At 59.4% G+C, this 21605-nt stretch overlaps 1 protein-coding gene across 4 annotated transcripts in view; it reads left to right on the forward strand.

Annotated features, from left to right (window-relative positions):
• UBR4 (ubiquitin protein ligase E3 component n-recognin 4) overlaps positions 1-1405 on the forward strand; it is a 132319-nt gene extending 130914 nt beyond the window's left edge. For all 4 annotated transcript variants that reach the window (XM_052661867.1, XM_052661884.1, XM_052661876.1 and 1 more), the window contains one exon: positions 1037-1405. In XM_052661867.1, the coding sequence (XP_052517827.1) occupies positions 1037-1101 (65 nt within the window). In that variant the 3' untranslated portion in view covers positions 1102-1405. The remainder of the gene's footprint in view (positions 1-1036) is intronic.
• Positions 1406-21605: the final 20200 nt, after the last annotated feature.

The raw sequence follows: 21605 nt of genomic DNA on the forward strand, positions 1-21605 counted from the left end.
TCTCAGGAGAGTCTTTTCAGCCTAGACACTTCACCTTGGCTGCACTTTTGCTCTTCGTTGGGAATCAACCCTGACCAAGAGCAGGTGGCCTCGTGTCTGTGTCCTTAGGACCCAGCGCCGTGCCTGTTGTCCAGGGGTCTGGGGAGTATCTACGGAATGGCAGCATGAATGGCAGTCTGAGCCAGAGGAGGAGGGGGTGGACACGGGAAGGAGGGGCTTCGTGTCAGCCCCGGGCAGGGAGAGCAAGGCCCGGTTAGGCGGGGCGGGAGCCTCTGCCCCTTCCACTCCGAGCACAGGCGTTCACAGCCCAGCTTTATTGCTGTGTTCAAACTGGTAGAAAATTTCAGAACATCAGACACACCCTCTTCAAACGCAAGGACAGAAACACCTTCCAAAACCAACAAGAACCGGTGGGAGCCGCTCTCCTCCCATTTGCAGGGCTGCTGGGAGACACTCCTGTCTGAGCATGGCCAGGCCCGTGGGTTGACAGCCCACGGTGGTCAAATGTGAACCTTGTTTGTGAGGGACAGGCAGGGCTACAGGGGGCCCGATGCGGTGCCCGCGGTGCTTTCCTGAAGTGGCCTTGTCTGACCCCTGGCCCCTCCTCTGGTGGTGGAGGGGACGGAGCTCCTGAGCTCTGGCCTCTGCACCAGGCCCTGGACCCAGGCTTGAGTCCCACCCCTGAGGCAGTGGGGTTGGCCTTTCTTGGCCCCCAGTCCCGCTGAGAGATGCTGAAGCTGCTGACACGCTCTCCTGAGACCCCTCCATCGTGCGCCACGTCACAGTGGACCTGCAGGCTCCCTGCAGGGCCCAGGGACCCAGCTTTAGCATCTCCACTCTTGGGAGATCACGAGCTTGGTGCCCCTGACCAGCGAGTGAGAGTTTGCTTGGTGACTGTCTCCCGGTGTCTCTGGGCTCCGGTGAGCAGTCGGTCGGAGCTCTTGTCGAAGGACCGTGTGTTCTCCACAAGGACGCGGCTGCCGTGACAGGCTGGGCTGTGCGTGCCGCGGCTAAGCAGCCCCCGCCTGTTTTCCAGGTCTCTTGTCAGAAGTCACGGATGCAGAGAGCTTCCTGAAGGACCTGTTGAACTCAGTGCCCTGAGCCCCACGCGGAGAGCGGTCGACAGAGACGGAAGCTGCCTGCCTGCGCCCTCGGCGTCCCTCCTCCCGCGCCATCCCCTGGGGCGCCGCGTCACTGCTCCCCTCTCCCTCCCACCTCCTGGAGTGGCTTGGGATCTTAGGCTTCCTGTTGTATCTTGTGTGTGTGGTGCGCTAGCTCTGAAGTTCTGTAACCCAAGCTGTTGAAGGACTTGCGCATACCTGGGGGCCGTGCCTTGTCCTGGCCCACTGAGTCCCTGCGTGTGCACATGTTGGGAAATAAACGAGTGACTCCATCCCCGTTGGAACGGAGGGTGTTGCCTGTGCTCGAGCCCCTCCTCGGCGACGCTGGCCAGTGCGTCTCCTTGGCTGCGTGGCCTCCGGCGTCGGCAGGGAGCTCCGTGTGCGTCACGTTCGCGGTCTCTTGGCGCCAAATGGAGCCTGTCTGTCCTCAGCCAGCAAGTTGGGGCACCTTGTGTGACGGCTGTGATCGTCCCTGAAATAAGTAGCTTGGCTGCTTCTTCCATTGTTTGGGCCCGAAGAGCTGAAGCCTGGAGACACGTGATTTTCTAGTCTCCACCCGAAGGTGGGCTCAGCACAGTCAGGCGCTGGTCTTTCTGTAGCAGAGAGTGTTTGGCATTCAAATTGGCAATCCTTCGGCGACGTCTCTGCAGGGTTGCCATGCTGGGAGAGGCCTGGGGCAGACTTAGAATGATGAGGAGCTGCCCCTTATGAGCGCCTTCTCTGCCAGGCCCGTGTGTGTGTGTTGTTTTTAGCAGCCCTGCAGGAGGGCGCTGTGAGCCTGCATCACTTGCTCAAGGCCCACGGCTGGTCGCTGCTGGAGTGGAGGCCTGTGCCTCTGAGGCCGTGTCCTGAACCGCTGTGGCAGTTGCCTCCGGGGGCCGGGGCCCTGCTTCCCCACATCGGTGGGCAGCAGCGGTCTTCTAGAGGCGGCAGGGCCCCGCGAGCTTCTCCCCAGATCGCAGGGCAAGGCCAGTGACTGGGCTCGCGGGGAGGGAGAGCTTGCAGTGGCTGCCCACTTTGGCTCCCCCTGGGCCGCTCTGCCTCCTGCCTCCCTGGTCTCGATGTCCGCTCTGTGTGGCTCCCCGTTCAGGCCAGACCATTTGGGACAGAAGGCACACCTAAGAGTCTTCAGAGGACTCCCAGAGCCTGGGCTGCGGCCCCCGCCCAGGCACCCCAGGCAGGCGTGAGTGTCGCCAGGGAGACGAAGGTGGTTTTTTACGAGAGCTGGGCTGGAGGCCCTGGCAGGCTGGCATGAGTGTGTGCTGAGTGCGTGGGGGGGGCCCGGGGGTGTGAGGGGCCGACGGGCTCAGGGGAGGGGACAGCGTTAACTTGGCATCGGGCACCCACACCTTCACTCACGTCTCAGCTCTGCCCCGCTGGTGTCCCCACACTCTCCTCCCGAAATGGCAGCGTCGGTCCCTACAGGGTAGGATGGTTGCTGGGTTTACACGAGTTTACTTGCTGCCCTGTCGTAAGGAAGTGACTGTCCTTACCACTGATGAACTCATTTGCAGTCTGTGGAATCTTGGCTTTAACAGACTCTGCGTCTCAGGTGGGGTCCAGATACTTCCAGCTTTGAAGGTGGATGACAGGCCTTGGTCACTTGGAACACTCACTCCTCACCCCGAGCACAGCGATTTCATTCCCTCTGCCAGGTCCATCATCTGCTCCTTGGTCTGTCCCGAGAGGCCTCCCAGGTCCACGCTGCTGTGTGGAGCCGCTCTTACGTAACCTCCTAGCCGGGAGTGAGCGGGAGTGAGCGGGAGTGGCCACATGTGGGCCAGCACGCCCCCGGGGGCACAGGGGAGGGTGCGGGGTGAACAGGCAGGACTGGACCTGCGCGCTGGGCGCCATCGGAGGCCGAGCCGTGCGCGTGGCCACACTTCAGCCACAGGCTGACTGAACACCTTCGGGAGCTCAGCCATGGCTTGGTTCCTGGGGCTGGCAGGGCTGGGGTCCCCAGAGCTCTTGATGAGATGTTCACTTCTTTTTCTCTGCCCTTTATTTTTTGATTTCTCGCAAAGGCCTCAGAACTTTGGCCCAGGCCATCAGTTGGCATCAAGCCCCTTGTTTGATGGTCACAGCTTTTCCTGGTTTCTTCCCGGGGTGGTTTCCAGGGGCCGCCTTAGTCACAGATGGCTGGCTGGCACGGAGGCCTTCCTGGTCTATGACAGGTCCCAGGTGGGGGCCCTGGCGGAGCTTGGGCTGGGGTGGAGACTGGCCGAGTGTGAGACCTCGGCTCCCCCAGCCCACGTCTCCCGAGGGCAGTAAGGACGTGAGGTACCGGAGGAGCTGGCCCCCTCCCGTCCTGAGCCGTTTTCTGGGCTGACTGCTTCATGGGTCCTTGTCTTTCTCAACAGGAGACCCCAGTGAGGGGTTCAGAGGACCCCAGGCTGGCCCCGCCTGATGATGGCTGCAGTGTTTAAGGCCCTGGAGTCCGCCTTCAGCAATAAAGCCTGAGACGGTGTCAGCCTCTTCTTCTAGAGCGAACGGCTGAGGCCTCGGGGCTCTTCGGGCGGGCTGCATCTTCTCTGGCCCCTGGCCTCCCGAGTTCAGTGCTCTGCTCTGTGGGGGGCCGTATGGGGCTCAGGTGCCCCCCACCCCCCACGAGGCCCCTCTGTCTGCCCCCACCCTCGGTTCCATTGGCCGGGACGCCAGGACTCTTCCTGTTGGCGTTCCCGCGTCAGCCCCACGGGTCGGGGTAGGTATCCGCCTCTCCCCGGTCCCAGGTGAGGAGACGGCCGAAGAGGAAGCGATCTGCCTGCCGGGAGTCGGGGCAGGTGGGGGTGGGACTCCAAGGCCGCGTCCGCCTCGCTTGCCCATGTGTCCTCCGGTCTGGACTGTCCCCTTGGCGCGGGGCGCCGTGTGGGTTGCCGAGGGCCCAGGGCCACACCGACCGTCGGAGCAGTGGAGCTGAGACCCTCGTAAGCATGGGGGCGGCAGGTCAGCGCAGCTCCACTGCTGACCCGCCGAGTTGTCACGGCGGTCCTGCTGGTCCTGCAGCGAACGCCGGTGGAGCCTGGCCCCGGGCGCATCCTGCTGCTTTGGCCGGGCAGGCCCCGGGGGACTGGGGGCCAGCCGGAGAGGGAGATTCCCTCTGCCGTCTGGCTTTGAGTTGCAGCCTGGCTCTGGCCTCTGCCGTCCCTCTGCCTGCAGCCCTCGGCCTGCCTCCTCCCTGACCCCACGTGGCCTGGCTCCTGCCGCCCCTCCACCCAGCCCTCCACCGTCCTGGCCGCCAAGACAGGTGCTCAGCAGCACGCATGCGGCTGTGCTCGCGCCGTCTGCTCTCAGCCAGCCCGGTGCTTCAGCGATCACTGTTTGCTCCGGGTTACTTGTGTCCCTGCAGCTCTGCGGTCCTTGCCCGGGGCTGCTCCCTTTCCCGCCCGTCCTTGTCTGCCGCCTGATCACAATCTCAGAGCCTCGCGCGGGCTCGTGTGCTGCCAGCTGGCCCCCTTTGTCCCACGCGAGCCTGGAACCTCCAGGCAAGGCATGTGCTGGGCAGGGCTCTTCCCCCGGGGCTCAGCATGTGGGCGGCTTTCCCTACCCTCCAGAGCCCAGGGCTGTGCCCAGTGGAGTGGGCCAGGCCGGAGCCCTCTGCCGCTTAGCTGTACTCCTCTGCTGACTTCAGAGCTGGGAAAGTGCCCTCTGGGCCGGGACAGTGGGGCACAGAGGACGGAGGCCTGCCCGAGGCCCGTAGCCTCAGCCATTGTTCTCTCCCGTATCCTGAGCCAACAGAGTTGGGCACTTAGGTGGTCACCCCAGGTGTGTGGAGAAGGTTTTCCACGGGCTGGCCAACTCTGAAGAGAAGAAAAAGGGGGCAGAGGTGGCTCTGGAGGAGGGCAGCTCTCCAAGGAGAGGAGGTGGCGGGTGGAGGGTGGTGTCTGCTGGGCAGTACCCACGTGTGCCCATGAGCCTCCATGTCCAGAGCAGGCCCCGTGCTTCCGGCCTTTTGGGGGAGGGGGTGGTTGCTGGGGTGCCCTGGGCGGGAGAACTGCAGTCCCTGCTGCTGAGGGAGCCTGACGGGGGCTGCTGGATGGGGCCAGAGGCCACCCCAGGGTTTATGGGGGCATCAGTGAGGGGTCTAGGGGAAGTGCCATCCCTGGGGTGGGCACCCTAGGCGTTGGCAGGGTGGGGGGAGACGGGGAGATGGGCTGTCTAGTTGCTCTGTTTTTTTTGTTTTTTGGCCACCCTCCTTGGTGCCAGGGATCTCAGTTCCCCAACCAGGTATCGAACCCACACCTCGTGCGTTGGAAGTACAGAGTCTTAACCACTGGACCACAAGGGAAGTCCTCTGGCGGCTGTTCTTGAGACTCTCTCTCCGGTCCCTCTGCTGTCTGCCCCAGGACCTTGTTAACCCAGCTCCAGCTGTCCCCTCGCCTGCCCCAGCCTCCAAGGGGGGCTGCCTGCCCCCCGTCAAACTGTTAATGGGTTTAGATAATTGGGGACCGGAGAAGGCTCTTGAGAGCCCCTTGGATGCAAGGACATCCAACCAGTCTATCCTAAACGAAATCAGTCCTGAATATTCATTGGAAGGACTGATGCTGAAGCTGAAACTGCAATACTTTGGTCATCTGATGTGAAGAACTGACTGATTTGAGAAGACCCTGATGCTGGGAAAGATTGAAGGCAGGAGGAGAAGGGGACGACAGGATGAGATGGTTGGATGGCATCACCGACTCAAAGGGCATGAGTTTGGGTAAACTCCGGGAGTTGGTGATGGACAGGGAGGCCTGGCGTGCTGCGGTCCACGGGGTCGCAGAGACTCGGACACGACTGAGCGACGGAGCAACAGCACTTGTTTACCGAGCCCCTGCCCGGGCCCAGCACCGTGCCGGGCGTGATTCCTGGGCTCCCATGTACTTCCTGCTTCCCAGATGAGGCTCAGAGAGGCAAGCTCGCCCACCCAGGGCTGCACGGCCTGTAAGTGGGATCCGCTGCTGTGTAGTCGGCCTGAGCCCTGCCCCCATCCGGTCTGGGCACGGATTTGATTGGGTGGGCCCAGCCCCCATCTGGAGGCCCCAGCCGGTGCCATGCGCTGCCAGGGGCAGCCGCCCACTCGTTCAGGGGCCGGGGCCCCAGCCCCGGGGGCAGGGTGACTGCACGCAGCCCGATGGCATCGCTCCGTGCCTCTGCTGGCTCCGGAAGTGGCGGGTCCTTCACCCCGTGCAGGACACCAGGCCTCCTCCCCTCCTGCTCCTGGCAGCTGAAGGGGCCCCGGCTGCCTCAGAAGTGGACTCGGGGTCCCTGCCCGCAGGTCACGGCCCCTCTTCCCTTCACCCTTCCCTTCCCCTGCTCTCAGCCCTGCTGTTCCCGGGACTCTGCCCACACCTGACCGTCACTTCCCTTCTGACTCGAGGAGGTTGGCGTTGTTAGTTCTGTTACAAAGAGGACATTCAGGCTCAATGATGGGAGTCCTCACCCAAGGCAGGTGTTCTGATTAGGGTTGCCGAATCAAATTCTGGGTGCTGAGCCAAATTTAAATTTCAGATAAACCACAGTATTGTTTTCTTTTTTCTTTTTTTTTTTGTATAAATAGCCACCCAGTGGCTGCACAGAACAGGTTTTGTTTTAGTTTAAGTATAGCCCATGCCATACTTGGGATATACTTATACTGAAAAAAAGAAATTGCTCATCATTTATCTGAAATTCAAATTTAACTGCACTGCCTGCATTTTTCTTTGCTATGTCTGACAACCTTAGCTCACAGGGTTGTTGAACACACAGTTTAAGCAAACTCAGGTCCTGACCACAAGGAAGCCCCCTCCACTTCCGTGGAGGAGACATGACCTGTGGCGGGGGCTTCAAGGGCGCAGCTGAAAGCTGGGGAGAGCCTGGCATGTCTGGGGGACTCCAGGGTCCATGGGCCTGGACTGTAGAGGGCAGGACCCGGGGGCCAGTGCAGAGGCTCCTCCTGGGGCCAAGGGGAGCCTGCAGTGGCCGCAGGTGAGGCAGGCTCCAGCAGCCTCGGCTCTGGGCCATGTGCAGCAGCTTCCCCGTCACAGGAGGCTGTGGAGACCCTGTGCGCTGGCCCAAGCCGCTCAGCGTGGCAGTGGGGTGAGGGCCTGGGCAGGGAGGTTTGGGGAGAAGGGCTTGGGGTCAGTCTTGGGTTCAGAGCTGGCTGTGCAACCTCAGGCCAAGCCCTTTACCTCTCTGGGCCTCAGTTTCTCCACATGTGAGGGGAACGCGCCTCTTTGGGTTCACCATGAGCGTGCTTGTGCAGCCCTGGGCTCGGGCGGCTCCAGAAGTGTGATGGTTGGAGTCACCCCCAGAAAGGCTTTCACAGACCCGCACAGCAGGGTTCCTACAATGACAAGAGCTATTTGGAGGTAGTGAGCCTCCCATCACAGGAGACATCCAGGAAGAGGTCGGGTATGCTACGTGGAGGTGGGGAATGGCGGCGTGAGGATGCCAAAGGCCATTTCCAACCCTAAAGCCAGGGCACCAGGTGGGAGCTCTAGGGGCTTCGGAGTCAGACTGTCGTGGGCTTTCATTCTGGCTCCTCTGCCCCTTAAAACTCAATATTGAAAAAACTAAGATCGTGGCATCTGGTCCCATCACTTCATGGGAAATAGGAGGGGAAAAAGTGGAATCTGTGACAGATTTTATTTACTCAGGCTCCAAAATCACTGCAGATGGTGACTGCAGCCATGAAATTCAGAGACGCTTGCTCCTTGGAAGGGAAGTTAGGACCAACCTAAATAGTGTATAAAAAAGCAGAGAGATCTATTCGCTGACAGAGGTCCGTCTAGTCAAGGCTGTGGTTTTCCCAGTGGTCATGTACGGATGTGAGAGTTGGACCATAAAGAAAGCTGAGCACCAAAGAATTGATGCTTTTGAACTGCGGTGCTGGAAAAGACTCTTGAGAGTCCCTTGGACTACAAGGAGATCAGTCCTAGGTGTTCATTGGAAGGACTGCTCTTGAAGCTAAAACTCCAATACTTCCACCTGATGCAAAGAGCTGACTCATTAGAAAAGACCCTGATGCTGGAAAAGATTGAGGGCAGGAGGAGAAGGGGACGACAGAGGATGAGATGGTTGGATGGCATCACTGAGTCAATGGACTTGAGTTTGGGAACCTCCGGGAGATGGTGAAGGACAGGGAGGCCTGGCGTGCTGCGGTTCATGGGGTCTCAAAGAGTCGGACCCGACTGAGCTAGCCAACAGCGGCCTCTGTCCCTGGCAGGCAGACTCTTCCCGTGGCCGTCAGGTCCCTTTAAAGACCGTGAGCAGGGCCCTCACAGGCCACGCGTGACCATGATTGTAAAGCGCCTAGTTCAGCGTATCTGCCGAAGCACTGTGAGTTCTAAGAAGTGTCTGCCTGAGGTGGGATCGAGGCTTCTGAGGCGCGTTTCTCGGGGCTCTCGGGCTTCCCAGGGTCCGAGGGGCTCGTGGGGAGGCGGCAGAGCAGGCACCCCGGGGCCCCAGCCCCGGCTCACGGCGTGCGGTCACCGCAGACGGGCCTGCCGGTGCCCCGCGGCCGGGGCCACCCCTGCCGACCCACAGATCCGTCTCACACTCATCCTCCTTCTTGGCATTCCTGGGTCTGCTTTCAGGGTCTGGGCAGCCGGGCAGGGAGGCGGGGGATTCAAGGGCCTTGGCGACCTTTGTGGGGAGTGAGGCAAGGCCCGCAGGACTTACAGGTGAGGACCCGAGGCCACAAACCAGGATAGCTCTCTGCCTGTCTTATGTGGCTTGGGAGCTGGGGAATGGGAACTATGGGCAAGTTTGGCCTCTGCCCACCCGAGGTCTCATCCCAGCCCCGCCTCTCAACACCCCTGGGGGCAGGTGGCATCACAGCCCTGGGCCTTGGTCTCCTCATCCACAAAAAGGCACCACTCATCCCGAGAGCAGAATTTTGACCACCAAGCCCGTGGCACAGCACTGCCCCTGAAGAGCACGCGGCCGCTCTGGGGAGCTGCCCCCAGCCTGCTACAGGGCAGGGTCAGCAGACATATCCACCGGGACCCCCCTGTGTCCGAGCCGGGCCTCCAGGCGAGCGGAGAGGCCTGAGTCCCCGTGCACAGGTGGGGCCCTGAGGGAGGGAGAAGCCACCTCCGGTTAGGGGTGGTGTCCCGGCACCAGGGGAGGGCTTCTTGGAGGAGGTGGCCTTTGAGACAGGTTCCTGAGTGGATGGAGCAGAATCTCCAGGGGGTGGGGCAGCTGTGGGGGCCCGGGCGTTCTCACAGCCAGCGGGGGTGCTGCCCAGGGCCAGGCCTGGTGCCAGGCGTGTAGGCGGTGGGACCCAGGAGTGCTGCAGGTGTGGGGTGCACTGGGGTGCCCGAAGCGGGGGCCGTGCAGGGCAGGGGGCGGGTGGCCTGGCCGCGGCAGACAGGACCTCTGCGGGACCAGGGCACGCCCCAGGCCCTGCTGGGCTCTCTCTCATGTTGGGGGATTGGACAAGACCAGGCCTTCCCTCGGTGCTCCTGGAGTGCTTCCGTCAGCCCCGAAGGAGCACGGTCAGCCCCGAGCCCCCGAGTGGACAGGAGGGGGGAACACGGGCCGGTGGGGAGAGGAGGCTGGGCCATCGGGCAATGGAGGAGGCGCCTGGGCTGAGTCCTAACAACCAGAGAGACAGACTGGGGGCTGGGGGGGCAGGGGGTGCATGGCAGGGGCAGCCAGGCAGGTTTCCAGGCAGGAGAGAGAGAAGAGGCGTGAGGCCAGGGCAGGAGTCCTTGGGGGGATCCAGGAGAGGGAGCCTCGGGCTTGCCCCTCGGGAGGGAAGTGCTGCCCGAAGCCCAGATGCCCTGAGGCCTGGGTGTCTGCGAACGCACCCCTGGCCCTTCCCAAGGTGGATGCGAGGCCTCCTCCCCGGTGGGGACGGCTCAGCTGCCCCCTAGCACCCCCCGCCTCGTCCTGTCTCCGCTGTGACATCTCTGCCTAGCACGCCTGCCAACCCAGCCGGCATAAAACTTGCTCAAAACGGCCCTCCTCCTCCCCCTTCCTCCCTCCTCCCAGCTCAGCCCCTCTCCGCCAGGAAAGCCCCGCTGGCAAAACCTGAGTCTTCCCAGGCTCCCGGTGTCTTGGCAGAAGGCACGTGGGCCCAGAAATGGCCTCTCAGGGTCACAGACCGGCGTGCGGAGGGCGGGCAGGGCTGGGAGCTCTGACACCTCGCACCCTGCCTTCAATGGGAGTCAGGGAGCCCCCCGCGCCCCGCCCCCTGGGCCGCTGCATCGCTCCCCTCAGAGCCAGCCCCCCCGGCCAGAAGGCAGTGACCTCATCTCTTGTTGGGCAAGCTTGGTCTGCCAGGGTGGGGCCCCACCAGGTGGAGGCTGGCACGTGTCTGGGCACCTGAGCCCAGGCAGACAGGTGGACTGGGACCCTCAGGTCCCTGTCTCTTGGGATTTTCCCAGCCTGCCCCGGGGCAGGCACTGGTCCTGTTCTGATGGCCTGGGGTCTGGTCTCCCCGAGGCAGAAATTCTCATCTGTGACTCTGCATTCAATGCAGAGGTAAGGACGGCTGAGTTTCAGAAGATGGAGGAAACAGAGAATTCGCTGTGTGCATGCTCCTAGGGGCCAAGGTGGGGCTGCGGCAGGTGCCCCCAGGAGGCCAAGGGGCTGCGTGGCCTGCGAGGGAACAGCTGAACCCACACCGACCTGGGCTCCTCTGACAAGCTGGGCTCTTTCCAGCCCCAGGGCCTTTGCTCGTGGAGAATGCCCTTCCCTCAGATTCTCCTAGGATCCCATGCCACCTCCCCTAAGGGGCCTTTCCCGGGATCTGTCCAACACTGTCCGCATCGCTATCGTCTTGTCCATTTCATTGTCTCCGCAGTACCTGTCATGCTCTGAAGTCACAAGATTTATCCACTGGATGGTGTGTTCACAGCTGGTCCCGAGTGCTCATCCCTGGGTCACATCCCATGCTGGCTTGGCGGGCATCGCTTCTGTAAGCGTCAGCTCCCTGGCTCCCTGAGACCCCCAGGGGCAGGCGTACAATCCTGTTCTGCCTGTATCCCTGGCGCTGAACTAGGCAGCCTGGAGGACCTTGTCACCGGCAGCCTTGCCCTTTCAAGGACGGGCACCCGAGGGAACCTGGGACAACTCTCGGCTTATTTCTGTCCCCAGCCCCATCTGCTTGGCCTGGGCTCGCTCCTGCCTGCTCACAGGTTGCAGGAACCAGGGGTTCACTGTGCCTGCGGACCCCCAGTGCCCTGCACTCGGTGGGGCTGTGCCATCCGGGTGCTGAATGAGCCTAACACGAGGGCGAGGGAAGGAGACTGGGGCATGGCCGTGAGGAGGGCTCCCAGGCTCCCCTGGGCCAGTCGTGATCACAACCTGATCGCTTTCCACCCAGACCCGAAAGGCCGGCCCCCGCCCCACAGATGAAGAGGAGCCCCGGGTCTGGGGACACGGTCCCGGTGGAAGCTGAGGTCCCGTCTGGTTGGTGTGTCCAGCCCTACACCAACGGGCCGCAGCTCCTCGGAGAACAGAGCAGAGACCATCAGAATCAATGGGCTCGGGGCTCCCCTGGCCGTCCAGTGGCTAAGACGCCACGCTTCCACTGCAGGGGGGGACCGGAGTTTGATTCCTGGTTGGAGAACTAAGACCCCACATGCTGTGCAATGCAGCGCCCACCGCCCCCCGCCCCCCCCGCCCCCCGCAAATAAAAAGGGCAAAACCTCAATGAAAAACCAAACAGAAATTCAGTTAAAGTTGGAAAGACAAAAATACCATTACATTCGGAAAAAAAAGTAACAGTGGCCCCATTTTGCAGACAGGAGAGCTGAGGGAGCGTTGTGAGCTGGGGGCCAGCCGGCCAGTGCCCTGCAGAGACGCTCCCACTTGCGGTGGGCTCACCATGCCTGGATGATGTGCGCGCTCTGCCCACAGCAGCAGGCATCTGGCCTGGCCCAGCCTCCCCAGGGCCAGAGAAGGCTTGCAGGGTCCCGGTCCGGGCTCCGAAGGCCCCTCTTCTGGCTATGACTTTCTCTTTGATCCTGGGGGAGAGGGTGGCCCCCTGGAATGCATACGAAAGGGTAAGGGGGCTCCTTCACTGGGGTGGGTGGAGGCCCACTGGCTGGGCATTCGTCCGCTTGCCCCAGCAGGTGTCACGGAGCCGGGGCCATGGCCATGCGGGGACTCGGGTCCCCTTCTGGGGAATCTGGGGAGCAAAGACTGTTCCCACCGTGGGGAGTGGCACCCTGGCGGGCCGGGGAAGCAGCTCCGTGCTGAGCTCAGCTCGGGGCTGAGTCACGCAGGTGCCCCTCCCAGGCCCTGGAGGAGTGGCCCAGCCTCCCCAGGGCTTCCACACGGCGGCTGCGTGCCCCGGACACGTGCCCGCTAATGACTTGCCACCCGCCTGCCCGGCTGGCCTGCCTGCAACAGGGCTGAGCACAGTCCCGAGTGCCCTAGGGAGCCGCCCTCATGGTGGGGGCAGGGGGCCCTGGCCCCAGGCCTGCTGACCCCAGGTTTGTCCCCCGACTGGGCTGGGCTGGCATGTATAGGATACTGGCTGTCCGGGGCGCCCGTGGGATTCACTGGGGACAACGTGGCAGATGAGTGTTAACCCCGCACAGCACAGACCGCCCCGAGCGTGCTGGTACCTGTGAAAGCGAGTGGGTGGCCGGGACCGCGGGAAGGGAGGACGTGGGCACAGCCTGCCCTGCCATTGCCACCGCAGCCGCCCATAGTGTCTGCCCCGGACTGTGGCTCTGAGAGGCAGACGCGGGAGTGCCCAGCCCTGCCACCTGTGACCCGAGCCAGGCCGGGCTGGGGGCGGCGGGGGACCTTCTGCGCTGAGCCATTCCCCGAAGAGGAAAGCGGGGTGGTGGGGCAGAGGATCGGGCCTGAGTGCAGCTCTGAATCTGACACTCCCGGCGTCTGATACAGGCGTCAGTCGAATCTCTTCCCCAGCCTGAGCCTCAGTTTCACTGACTGTAAGACGGGTTTAAGGATCTCTACCTCGCAGGGCCGTGCTGAAGACTCAGCAGACTGTCAAGGCCTTTTGTAAACTGTCAAGCGCTGAAAGGATGGCGAGCTGTTGTATCTGCCACAGGTCACTCCCAATTCCTGAATGCCCGCCTGGGCAGACCTGAGCACCGGGAGCTTCAGGAGCAGAGGGGCTGATGTACAGCCCCGTGGGGTCGGGGGCGACAGGTGGGGTCCCTGTCCTCTCCCCGCAGCAGAACCAGTCCTGCCTGAGGCTGCACGCTCCCTCCGTTCCCTTGAGTTGGGCAAATTCAGGTGGGAGACAAAGTGTGCTCCTTCCTGGGCCTGTTTAGAGAACCAGCGACGAAGAGATGGGAGTCCGTGTCAGACAGACGCGGGCTTGAACCTGGGCTTGGCCGCTTGCTCGGGCAAGGTGAATGTCCACAGGGCAGCAGTGCCCAGAGGACTGTCAGAGACGGGCAAGGGGATAAGGCCGCCCCGTGCAAGGGTGGCCTCGTGTGGGCACCAGAGCCCAAAAGGGCGACACAGTCATCCGCGAGGGGCAGTGGGCTGTCAGAGCCCCCCAGAGCGTGGAAGGTGGCCAGGCGAAGGGTGCCGAGCCGGGCGAGTGAGGGGCTGCGGAGAGCATCCTGTGTGGGGGTGGTGGGCGCGGGAAACCGCCCACATATGAGGCCGTTCAGCAGCCTGGCAAATGTACTCAGGGTCAGGGAAGCCCAGGCTTGCACAGCAGAGAAGGGAGTCACAGACACGGACAGGGAGGATGCGAAAATGGACCCTGGGGCACTGAGTTGGGAGCTGAGGTACCGGTGTGTATGCACAGCTTTCAGTCTGAGAGAGAGAGAACTGCAGGTGTGAAGTGTGCGTTACGTACCTACCCTGCAGCGTGCCTGTGTGTGTAAATAAAGGTGTTTCCTGCCCCTGCCCCCCGCTCGGTCCACAGAGGGCCTGGCAGGAGCAGCCGCCCAGTTGCGATAAGCACGTTCTCACCCACAAGCTGGCATCCGTGTACCACTCTCCACCAAGGGAACCGGGATTCCTTACGACACGGCTGATTCCAGGTGGGGAAAGTACGAGATGAAGCTGCAACAGCTTGTGGTGCCGGAAGTGAAGGAACCACTCAAACAACGGGGAACCACTTGAGGGGTAACCGCTGGCCAACTCGGGGCAATTTGAGCATTAGCACAAGCATGGATTATGCTAAACGGCCGAATGTGATAGGAAACACGAGTCCACCCTGCTATAAATAAGTGAATAATTGGACAGTTTGATGATAGGGATTCAGTCTCACAGCATCTCCTCACAAAATACTCCTTAATCACAAAGGGGGGAAGAGTCGCTCGACAGTGGAGAAACCAGGCAGACACCACGTTCGTCAAGGGGCCCCAGCTGACACGGAGACGTGTCACGATGGAACAGATTCAAAACCAAGTAGGTGCCACCTGGGAGAGTCCTGGCACAGATGAACCCGGCCATGAGCAAACAGCAGCCAAACCCAAACTCTACAAACCAGCTGATGTGAAATCTTGAGCGATGTCAGGGCTGTGAAAGGGAGTGAGGAACTCGTCCAGGATGAGAAAACTGACAACTCAGGCCTGTGAACTGGGTACTTTGGCTACAAAGGGCATCGCCAGGACCATTGACAGCCCAGCACGGGGCCTGGCGAGCGGGGGACAGCAGCGTTTCGGAAGCTAACTTCCTCATCCGATGGTTTTGCTGTGGCTGTGTAGCGAGATGTCCTTGTAGAAAGTAGACACCAAAGAGCTTGGGCTGATGTGGCATCAGGTCAGCAGCTTACTTTCCAAAGGAGCCAGAAAACAAGATCTTAGAATTACATGGGCAAATCTTCTGCAAGTTTGAAATTGTTTCAAAGCTTTAAAACTATTAGTTTAAAAGCAAATAAACGCCATACACAAACACAAGACTAGAACTCCCCACATGAGACCATCTGGGCGCCGCGCTTGGGCGACTCCTGACACAGCAGGTGCTCACCTAATGTCCACGACGCTGACGACGCTCGGGCGTCCTGAGCCTCCTGGCTGGCGTTTCTGCCCTTCCCTGTCACTTCCCTCCCTCAAAAGTCGCCTCCTCCAGGAAGTCCTCCATGAAAATGTCATTCATAATTGCTGGTAGAACCGGGAGTATGGGAGTGGGATTGCCCCGGATGAAACTCCGTTCCCCAGCCCTCCTCCTGTTCTAACCTTCCAGCCTCCTCTGATCCGGGTGTCTTCCCAGAAACCACTGGCCCAAGGTCCAGGCTGTTCTGTCACTCCTGTCCCAGACTTACAGGAAATCTGGGTCGCTGAGTCCATCCCCCTGCCTCTTGGCAGGCCAGTTCTTAGACTGGCTTGGTGTAAGGGGGCCTCGACGTCTTTGTGCATTTCTGGGGAACAGGGTTCCACACGCATTGCGCATCCCTCGCGAGCTGGGCTGCTCGCTTGCTCACACACTTGCTGTGTCCCATGGTTGCTTGTCGGCAGGGCGCGCCTGGGCAGGTGTGCAGAGCACTTGCCCTGCACCAGGGGCTGAGCTGGGCGCGTCATCTGTATTTGCCCATCAGACACTTGCACCGCATCAGGAGGGAGCCGCGGCCCCCACGTCCCTCTGGCAGGGAGAGGACGCAGAGGCGCTCTCTGCCTGAGCGGTTGGTGGCCAGACTCTGGGCTGCAGCTTGACCTACCTCTGCCCCTTCCATCCCCGCAGCACCCTGTAATGGCTCTTGCAATTCTAAGCGAGCCTGAAGCCTCCTCTGTTTGGAGAGACTCTAAGAAGACCAAAGCATCTTACTTTTGTAAATGGCCCAGTACACGCCAGCTGGGTGGGCCCTCTCGTGAACCTGCTGCAGGGGTCCCTCTCAGAGTCTCGGGGGGCTCTGCAAGCCTACTCTCCCTTGGCTTCCGGGAAAATCAGCCTGTGCTCAGAGGGGCGAGGTGACCCTCCCTGGGTCCCCCAGCTCACGTGGAAGAGATCTGACCTGAGTTCCTGGGGAAACCGCCCTCTCCATGCCCTCCCCCGAGCCACTCTCTCAGCCTCGCCTCATTCTCCAGGTGAGCTGGGCCAGCGAGGCGGGCCTCCGTCTGGCTCTGGGGTGGGGCAATCAGAAACCCAGGCTTGGACCTTCAGAATCACATTGGGAGCTTGTCGAGAATCCATGGTCCTGGGCCTGCAGCCCCCCCAGATACAGCGTTAGTGGGTCTGAGGCAGGGCCTGGAAATCTGTATTTTCAGTGGGCCCCCCAGTGGGGCTGCTGCAGCCGCTCCCTTTGGGGACACGCTGCTCCTGGGACGCCCCCGTCTGCCCTGTCGCCTGGCTGTCTGGCTCCCTGCCAGGCTGGGCCTGGCACCACGGCTGAGCAGGCCTCATATCTCAGGTATGCAATTAGCAGCCCCAAGAACAATACGCTGTTTTAATCATTACAGCTCCCAGCCCGTCGGGTAATTTGCTGCCTCTTTTACTGCAATAACAAGCTCTGGCTTGGGAACGGGGGGTGGAGCGCCGGGCTTTCACCCTAGCCTTCCGCAACACCTGCACAGGGGCCCTGTGGGAGAGCAGGAGAGACACCGCACACGTCTTGGACAACCCGGGAAGGCTTCCTGGGGGAAGTAGCTACGGGCTGTCGATCAGCAGGACCCAGAAAGGGGCTGGAATTTGGCCCACTGCTGGGGAGAGAGTGGTAGACACACGGTGAACACCGTCCACGCCCTCGTGAATGGCTCGTCCTCTTATTAGAGACCGCAAAGTAGAGAAGACGCTGCACCCAGAAGGTCCCATGTGGCTGAAGGGGGCCCATCTCGGCTGTGGTGGGGGCAGGGTTCAGGGCAGGCTTCCTGGGAGGAGGTGATGTCCCCACTGAGCCGTGCAGGGCGGGGTGGGGGGTGTGTGGGCTGGGTGGATGAGTTTTCTAATCTGAAGGAAGCGCGTGAGCAGAGGCCAGTGAGGCGCAAGTGGGACCCCACCCTCCAGGCTGAGGGCTGGGATCATGCGAAGGGGCCTGCAAGGCAGATTTTTTTTCTTTTTCCCGAAGACGTCTATAGCACGCTCTCCCATCTCGCTTGCTGTTCTTTCATGGTGACTTGACATTCCTCCACTCCAGTGCTGGGGTCTGCGTCCACTTCCTTGGGCCCCAGGTGGGGCTTCCTAGGTACATGGTGGAGCTTTGTGGATGACACTCTGTGACCTCCAAAGTCAGTTCATAAAAATGCTTTGCCATCTTGCTCTCTCAGGATATTTGCTCTTTGAACCCGGCTGCCATGCTAGGAGGAAGCCCAAACTCATCTGCTTGGAGAGACCCTGGGGAAGTGGTCCAGCCAGCAGCCCTGCTGAGGGCCTGCTGACGGCCTGCATCAGCAACCAGGCGTGTGAGCAAAGACCTCTCCAGACGGTTCCAGTCCCACCCACAGAGGCACCCAGCATTGAGTTTCCCCAGCTGAGGCCCCAAACATCACGGAGTGGAGTCAGGGCATCCCCGATGGGCTCTGTCTGCTCTTGACCTACAAGACTCTGAGCAAAATAAAGTGGTGGTTGTATGCGGCTTCACACTCATCTCACATGCTAGTAAAGTAAATGCTCAAAATTCTCTAAGCCAGGCTTCAGCAATACGTGAACCATGAACTTCCAGATGTTCAAGCTGGTTTTAGAAAAGGCAGAGGAACCAGAGATCAAATTGCCAACATCCCCTGGATCATGGAAAAAGCAAGAGAGTTCCAGAAAAACATCTATTTCTGCTTTATTGACTATGCCAAAGCCTTTGACTGTGTGGATCACAGCAAACTGTGGAAGATTCTGAAAGAGAAGGGAATACCAGACCACCTGACCTGCCTCTTGAGAAATCTGTATGCAGGTCAGGAAGCAACAGTTAGAACTGGACATGGAACAACAGACTGGTTCCAAATAGGAAAAGGAGTACGTCAAGGCTGTATATTGTCACCCTGCTTATTTAACCTATATGCAGAGTACATCATGAGAAACGCTGGGCGGGAGGAAGCACAAGCTGGAATCAAGATTGCCGGGAGAAATATCAATAACCTCAGATATGCAGATGACACCAATCTTATGGCAGAAAGTGAAGAGGAACTAAAAAGCCTCTTGATGAAACTGAAAGAGGAGGGTGAAAAATTTGGCTTAAAGCTCAACATTCAGAAAACGAAGATCATGGCATCGGGTCCCATCACTTCATGGGAAATAGATGGGGAAACAGTGGAAACAGTGTCAGACTTTATTTTCTGGGGCTCCAAAATCACTGTAGATGGTGATTGCAGGCATGAAATTAAAAGACGCTTACTCCTTGGAAGGAAAGTTATAACCAACCTAGATAGCATATTCAAAGGCAGAGACATTACTTTGCCAACAAGGGCCCATCTAGTCAAGGCTATGGTTTTTCCTATCGTCATGTATGGATGTGAGAGTTGGACTGTGAAGAAAGCTGAGTGCCAAAGAATTGATGCTTTTGAACTGTGGTGTTGGAGAAGACTCTTGAGAGTTCCTTGGACTGCAAGGAGATCCAACCAGTCCATTCTAAAGGAGATTGGTCCTGGGATTTCTTTGGAAGGAGTGATGCTAAAGCTGAAACTCCAGTACTTTGGCCACCTCATGCGAAGAGTTGACTCCTTGGAAAAGACTCTGATGCTGGGAGGGATTGGGGACAGGAGGAGAAGGGGACAACAGAGGATGAGATGGCTGGATGGCATCACTGACTCAATGGACTTGAGTTTGAGTGAACTCCGGGAGTTGGTGATGGACAAGGAGGACTGGCATGCTGCGATTCATGGGGTCGCAGAGTCGGACACGACTGAGTGACTGAAACGAACTGAACTGTAAGCGGCTAAGTTTCGGGTAATTTGATGAAGACGGTGAAGGGATGTTCTCTGGAGAGTGGGTGGGGAGGACTGAGACCAGAGACAGGGTCTGCTAGCGAAATACACAAAACTTCTAACTCCAGCATTGGGACCATGTTTGCCCAGGCCCCAGGAGTGTGGGAAGCCCGGGTGCACGGTACCATCCAGCCTCCGCCCGCAGGCAGGCCTCACCAGGCTGCCCTCCGCTGCTTTCTCAGCCCTGAGTGTCACCGTGTTCTTTCTCGGTCCAGTCGGCATCTGTGTCCCTGCAGCATCCCGGTGTTGGCGTCGCTCTGTCCTCAGAATTCCCATGCAGTCCTTCTCTCCTATTCTGTCCTTTGAGGACTTGCCAAAGGTGACAGTCTATTCTTCCACAGAAACAGCAGCTGTGGTTGCATCAACTGCTCCTCATATGGTTTGAGTTGCAGACATGGGTTCAGGTGGAAGCTTCACCATGTCCAGCTGAGTGGCTTGGGTTCACCTACCCAAGTCTCAGCAGAGTTCTCTTTGGAGACAGGGATAACAACACTGCCTGCCTCCTATCACTACAGAGGGTGACATGAATTAATAGGGTATTTAGCACAGGGCATGGGCTCCCCGGTGGCTCAGGTGGTAAAGAATCCGCCTGTAATGCAGAAGACCTGGGTTTGATCCCTGGGCTGGGAATATCTCCTGGAGAAGGGAATGGTGCCCTACTTTAGTACTCTTGCCTGGAGAATCTCCTGGACAGAGGAGCCCAGAGGGCTACAGTCCATGGGGTCACAAAGAGTCGGACACGACTGAGTGACTGACATTTTAACGGGCTCAGTCAATGTCAGCTCACACAATGGGGCCTAACCCTTGTCTCTTTCCACCTTTTGTGGCTGTTGTCAAAAACAGTTGAGCTGGGACTTCCTGGTGGTCCAGTGGCTAAGACTCCACATTCCCAGTGCAGGGGCCCGGGTTCAATCTCTGGTCGAGGAACTAGATCCCACATGCTGCAACTACAGATCCCTCAGGCTGCAACGAAGATCAAAGATCCCATTTGCTTCAAGATGTGGTGCAACCCCCCAATACATTTTTTAAACAAACAAACAAAAAATTGAGCCAAAGAGCAGGAAAGAATTTTACACACTGCGAATTGCCAGGGTAGGAGGGGGGCTTGGCTGTCGCTCTTCATGACTATCTTGAAACAACTCAGTATTGACCTAACCTGCTCTGGGGACCAGGACGGGGTTATGGGGACACGGGGAGGGCATTGTCCTCCGGAGTCAAAGGTCGCTCTGTTCACGGCTGTCACCCTCTCTCCCCCAGCCTGGCTCCCAGCCCAGCCACCCACGGAGATAAAGTCTCTGCCTGTACCGTCCCACGCCCACGATTTCCTTGTTAGGGTGAGGTCATGGTCAGGGGCAGGGACTTTCTGAAACGGCTGAGGGTGCTGAGGGGCTGGGCCTTGGTGGGAGTGGGGCTCACAAATCCCTCGCCTCCCCTTTGGACACTGAGACCCTGGAGTTGCCACCTCACCGTGCCCAGGGTTCCCTGGATGTTACCTGTGACCATTCAACCAACCTGGATGGCGTGCGGTAGAGGTGCAGGGCTCATGCTGACGCAGGTGGCCGTGGGCTGCCAGGGATGGCGGGGACAGTGGGGCCCCCATGGGGCAAAGAAGGGGGCCTGGAGGCTGAGGGGCTTTGCCCTTCCTCCACTTCCAGGACAGAATGTCCGGTTGGACCTGATTTGCATAATGCACTTCCATGTAAGAGTTTGAAAAAAAGTGAAAAAAAAAAAAAACCAAAGTCAAGATTTTAAAACATTGACTCTAGTCCACTGAGCCTAGAAAGGGGCTTGGATGGCCCAGGTCACATGACCAGCAGAAACGGAACCAGAGCCTGAGGGAGTAGAGACTTGCTCTCTGCTTCCCCAAGCATCCATCTCCCCTTTCCCATTTCTCTTCTGGAACAGGGACTGAGGACTGGAGCCCGTGATTCAAACTAAGCCAATCGGTGTGTTCCATTTCTCTGGCCACAGGGATTGGCTCAGAGGTGAACATGTGACCAAAGCAGGACCAATCAGAGTGAATCCCAGGACTTGGAGCTGGGAATTCGGGGAGTGAAAGGCTTTCTCCTTCCTACTGCAAGTTATGGAGGTGAGCCCCCTTGGGCTAGGGCTGAGGGACCAGCCCTGCAAGAGGTCGAGAGAAGGTGCAGAGAAGGTGGGCCCCGGGTGGTTTTTAAAGCACTTGTGTCCAGCCTCACCTGCTGCCAGAGATTTTGACCTCTTCATTGATGTGATGCTTTTGAACTGTGGTATTGGAGAAGACTCTTGAGAGTCCCTTGGACTGCAAGGAGATCCAACCAGTCCATCCTAAAGGAGATCAGTCCTGGGTGTTCATTGGAAGGACTGATGCTGAAGCTGCAACTCCAATACTTTGGCCACCTGATGCGAAGATTTAACTCATTGGAAAAGACCCTGATGCTGGGAAGGATTGCAGGCGGGAGGAGAAGGGGACAACAGAGGATGAGATAGTTGGATGGCATCACTGACTCAATGGACATAAGTTTGAGTAAATGCAGGGAGATGGTGATGGACAGGGAGGCCTGGCGTGCTGCAGTCCATGGGGTCGAAGAGTCGGACATGACTGGACTGGACTGAAGTTTGAATCAGATCCCAAGCTCAGCTACACAGCGCTCTAACTGAAAGCACCTTCCTGTGCAGCTGTCTCTTGTTCCCAGACCTGGGAGACCGCCATGGCCAACTGGGCGCTTGGGAGGTCATGGCCCTTTGACCT

The sequence above is a fragment of the Budorcas taxicolor genome, chromosome 2 (genome assembly GCF_023091745.1).
Source record: "Budorcas taxicolor isolate Tak-1 chromosome 2, Takin1.1, whole genome shotgun sequence".
NCBI classification, from domain to species: domain Eukaryota; kingdom Metazoa; phylum Chordata; class Mammalia; order Artiodactyla; family Bovidae; genus Budorcas; species Budorcas taxicolor.